Source organism: Sinocyclocheilus anshuiensis, unplaced genomic scaffold (genome assembly GCF_001515605.1).
Source record: "Sinocyclocheilus anshuiensis isolate Anshui unplaced genomic scaffold, SAMN03320099.WGS_v1.1 scaffold1154, whole genome shotgun sequence".
In the NCBI taxonomy this organism is placed as follows: domain Eukaryota; kingdom Metazoa; phylum Chordata; class Actinopteri; order Cypriniformes; family Cyprinidae; genus Sinocyclocheilus; species Sinocyclocheilus anshuiensis.
This window is the reverse complement of record NW_015542345.1, coordinates 793,988-798,600: the sequence shown is the minus strand read 5'-3', so window position 1 is coordinate 798,600 and position 4,613 is coordinate 793,988. Positions and strand designations below refer to the sequence as shown.

At 36.8% G+C, this 4,613-nt stretch overlaps 2 protein-coding genes across 2 annotated transcripts in view; both read left to right on the top strand.

Annotated features, from left to right (window-relative positions):
* Positions 1 to 1,962, top strand: part of LOC107691370 (solute carrier family 22 member 7-like) — a 3,491-nt gene extending 1,529 nt beyond the window's left edge. The window contains exons 2-8 of the mRNA XM_016489942.1: positions 8 to 97; positions 215 to 338; positions 420 to 529; positions 615 to 829; positions 922 to 1,030; positions 1,179 to 1,385; positions 1,606 to 1,962. Of these exons, the coding sequence (XP_016345428.1) occupies positions 8 to 97; positions 215 to 338; positions 420 to 529; positions 615 to 829; positions 922 to 1,030; positions 1,179 to 1,385; positions 1,606 to 1,651 (901 nt within the window). The 3' untranslated portion in view covers positions 1,652 to 1,962. The remainder of the gene's footprint in view (positions 1 to 7; positions 98 to 214; positions 339 to 419; positions 530 to 614; positions 830 to 921; positions 1,031 to 1,178; positions 1,386 to 1,605) is intronic.
* Positions 1,963 to 2,325: 363 nt separating this feature from the next.
* LOC107691391 (protein Asterix) lies at positions 2,326 to 3,816 on the top strand. Its single transcript, XM_016489959.1, has 4 exons — positions 2,326 to 2,500; positions 2,977 to 3,082; positions 3,227 to 3,324; positions 3,491 to 3,816. Exons 1-4 carry the CDS (start codon positions 2,451 to 2,453, stop codon positions 3,555 to 3,557), a joined length of 321 nt encoding a protein of 106 aa, XP_016345445.1. The 5' UTR covers positions 2,326 to 2,450; the 3' UTR covers positions 3,558 to 3,816.
* Positions 3,817 to 4,613: the final 797 nt, after the last annotated feature.

The window sequence follows — 4,613 nt, the reverse complement described above, 5'->3', positions numbered from 1 at the left end:
ACATGCTTTCGGCTCTTCTGGCATATCTCATCAGGGACTGGAGGCACCTCATCCTGGTAGTGACTTCACCTTGCCTTGTGGGCATAATTGCCTGGTGGTAAGTGGTGGAACTGCACGTGAAAAAAAAAAAAAAAACTGGATTTTTAGGCCTCTAAATGTGCTTCATGGATAGGCCTACATTAATATTTTTCTCCTGTGTATTTTATCTCAAAAGGTGGATTCCTGAGTCAGCAAGATGGCTGCTAGCCAATGGCAGGGTGGAAGAGGCGCAGAAGTATCTCATTCAGTGTGCTAAGATGAATGGAAAGCACAGTTGCACTCATAAACTAGACACTGAGGTAAACATATCCAGCTATCCTCTATAAGTTATTATTGTGATAATCAGTTTTGATCTCACCCTTTATCTCTTGATTAAAAAGACCTTAAAGAAAATCACCGTTAGTGAGGTCTCCAACAAGAATCATTCCTACCTTGATCTAGTGAGGACACCGAAACTGAGGAAGATTGTGTTTTTCTCAGGGATTTTCTGGTATGTGAGGAATTTTTTTGTTTGTTTTCCATTGTGAAACAACAGTCAAACGCTGTGAATCGACAGTCTTTATTTAAATCTACAGGTTTGCAGTTGCTTTTACCTACTATGGAATCAGCTTCAACATCACTGGGTTTGGTCTGAACATCTATCTCACGCAGTTTGTCTATGGAGTTATTGAAGTCCCAGCTAAGGTCGGGACCTACTTCACTCTGGATTGGATTGGACGCAGAAATGGCCAGGCGTGGTCTCTCATTATAGCAGGAGTTCTGATTGGACTAAACAGTATAATCCCAACAGGTACTCCTTAATTCTTTATCACGTCTTTATACCAAATTTTATGGTGGATGTTACTTATTTAAGAAATAATATTGGTTTTGTTTCATCCACAGAGTTTTCTGCTGTGCGGACAGGGATTGCAATTATTGGGAAGGGATTCTCTGAGGCAGCGTTTACCATTGCCTTCTTGTACACATCTGAGCTTTACCCTACTGTACTCCGGTAACTTTTACATTTTTGATGTAACATTATTCTAATATTTATGTATGTGTATTTATATTTTAAGAAAAGGACCAAAACACTTACATTTTCCACTTTACATTTTTTTTTAAATGAAAGAACTTACTCTGCTTCTCTGTATCTTTCCTAGGCAGTGCGGCTTGGGCTACACCTCTTTTATAGCGCGTATCGGAAGTTCGCTGGCTCCCATGGTCATATTATTGGAGGACATGTGGCGCTTTGCACCCTCTCTAGTGTTTGCTGCCACTGCAGTTCTCAGTGGATGTGTGGTCTTCCTTCTGCCTGAGACCACGAATGTTCAGCTTCCAGAGAATGTTCTGGATATAGAGGAGGGCAGGTATAGTATATAAGCATACCAAACTAGCTTTCTGCTGAATCACACTAAATGTGAAGTACTGTTCCACCTACGAGACTTTAAACAGCCATCCCACATAACGTTTTTAAGCGACTTACACTACATTCAAGGTATACATTTGACCAGTTCACCATAATACTGGATCTAATTGTGAAATGCTATGCAATATTTTTTCTCGTAGTTATTTATTTATTTATTAAAGGCACACGATGACCACGGAATCGGAGAGGGATGTTGAACTGAACTGAATGAGATGAATCCAGCACCTCCGAATTTACAAGAGACGGATTCATGAAGACAAATACTGTCAGAAAACAATGATTCCTTACAGTTCAACACCCTTATGGACAGATGTGAATAAATAACATCAGTTGCAAGACATTTATGGTGCACAAGGGATAAAAGAAGATATATATTTGATGTTCCTGGGGATGAGCTTGCACAAGAATAAAAAACACCAGTAAAGTAAAATCTCACTGAATTTAAGTCAACAAATAGCTGTCTATGACGATAAGGTGTTTTTTTCTTCTTCTGTAGCTTTAAAGAAATAAAATATAATGGTGCAAATGTTTGCATGATTCTTATGTTCTTGTTCATTATGCATTTATTCTTGCTATGGAATGCTATACAAACAGTATGTTTTACACCCTTTTATAGACTTAAGTTTAGAATTTAGAGTTTTGATATTAGCACATTGTCAATATATGTGGCTATGGTGATGTTTTAAAATGATGATTTAATAGTAGCAGATAACACAGTTTTGATTAACAGTAGGCTATTTGTATTTTAATAATAATTTGCCTGTAAATTATTTTATTAGACTCAAATAAATATTTTACACTGTTACCACAATTATGCATTTGAGGTTTCTTGTCTGTCAATCATCTATCAATAACACTCCATAGCGGCAGGGGGTGCAAGTGCATCACGTACAGCTTTGAATACAACAGAATGAGGCGTAGTAGAGTTTCACAGGTCAGCTGTTCGCTGACGTGCTGCTGCTAAACTCCCAAGGAAGGTTTAATTTTATTCGGATTTTATTAGAATATGACCGTGAACAACATGGCAGATCCAAGACGACCGAATAAGATTTTTCGGTGAGTAGTTTGTCCGTATTTGAGACTATTTAAGAGATGACTGAGATGAGAGTTTTGATCGGCTTTCGTTAGCATCACTGTTAGCAACAGTTCGGCTAATGATTAGACGGGATTAAATCAGATTTACAATGAAGACAGTAAAATAGATTTACGTTTTGTACGTTACGTAATAATATGTCTTAAATGATAACATCGATGGAATTAAATATCTATGCTAAATGTATAAATATTAATCTCTATAGTCGTTTATTAAATGTTAGTTTATATGCCAGCCATCAATCTACAATTGTATGTATTAGATCACAATTGTTGCACATTTAACGTATGTCATTATTGTTCAACTAGGTATAGTTTTATGGCTTTCTCTGACGAAATTGTGTGATGTTTGAATTCTTTTTTTTTTTTTTTTTTTTTTTGTAGTACAAAATAAAATGACAGCATTAATAGTCAAGGCATACTGTGTTTTTGCTTTACAGCTACAAGCCTCCCAACACAGAAACTAACCCCACATTGGAAGATCCTACACCGGATTACATGAACTTGCTCGGCATGGTCTTCAGTATGTGTGGCCTGATGCTCAAGGTGACTTGACCCTCATCTACATAAACACCTGTGTTTACAGCAAACATTGATGTTTACTTAACGATTGTCATTGTTTATGACTAAAACATGAGCAGATTGATGCTCAGCTATGATTTAACGTTCAAATTGTTGTGTTTTCGGCAGCTTAAATGGTGCGCATGGATTGCCGTGTATTGTTCATTCATCAGTTTTGCCAATTCACGAAGCTCAGAGGACACCAAACAAATGATGAGCAGCTTCATGTGAGTTGCTTATGCTTGTTCGTTATTCTTCTAATGAATACAAATGTTGGATGATTCTATTATTATTTAATATTTTATAGAAGTACAAAAATGTAATCTACCTAAAGAAATCCTTCAAATGTAATGCTTCTGGACTGCCAAATTAAACATACGTTCATTCCTTCAGGCTGTCCATATCGGCAGTCGTGATGTCTTATTTGCAGAACCCACAGCCCATGTCGCCACCGTGGTAACAAATAATCCAAACCCAGTAAGCCATCTCAGCAGGGATGGCATGAGAACCAGCTGATCCACCCACAGTCCTTCTGGAACGCAGGGACGTACACTCATCAGCCCAGCTGGCCAATCAGAGGCTGACAAAATGACTGATGTAGCTCCTGTACGATCGTTTCAAGTTTTCTGTGCTCACCGGTTGTTTTTATGTATGTTATCACACTATGCTAAAATATTCATATGCTGTGAATGATTTTGAGAAATAAATGAGCGATTTTGTGCGCTGCTTCAAACATTTCTTTGTGGCTGTAGTTTTCATATATACACAAGTAATTAGTGCTAATTAGGACACTTTGAAGTGCAAAACTAGAGATTGATGTTAATGTTTTCATCCAGCTGCTGCTGCTTCTGACTAAATGTGCGGATGGAAGATTAAAAAAGCCTTTTATTCTGAAAGATTTCGTTTTTCTGAGAAGATACTGCTGCAAACTGATAAACAGTACTGTACAGGCATGCCAGATTTGTTCCTCTCAGTGTGTCCAAGATGGATTCTGTACAGGCCTGGAGGATTTAAGGAACAACTGGCAACTCATGAGCTGGTTTTTTTTGGAAGTATTATTTTTCTTATTAATAGGAGCAATGTGCTTTTTTTTTTGGACTGTTGGTTTTATAACACTAAGGTGGTTTCTTCAAAAAACTGTTAACCATGTTTGATGGTAAATGAACATTTTTATTTGTCTATAACCTATTACACCACTAGGTGGTAACATTTTCTCTGATCACATTGCCTACAATATTATAATCTAGGCCTATTGTATGATTCTTCTCATCTAGTCATGTTTTCTGATTGGCAAACATATGTCTCATTTGATGCCCTATCTTTATCCACAATAAATCTAACTTTCATGAATATGAGGGATTAGTCTGGTTTAATAATTTGAAATAAAACCTGTTGGAGAAATGATGCACTCACTGAAAATGTTAAACAATTCAAAATTGTCTGGTTGAAATCCACCTTGTTTCTGCGTTGATATTATTTTAGATTTTATTGTATTATTTTTGATATATATTACAAC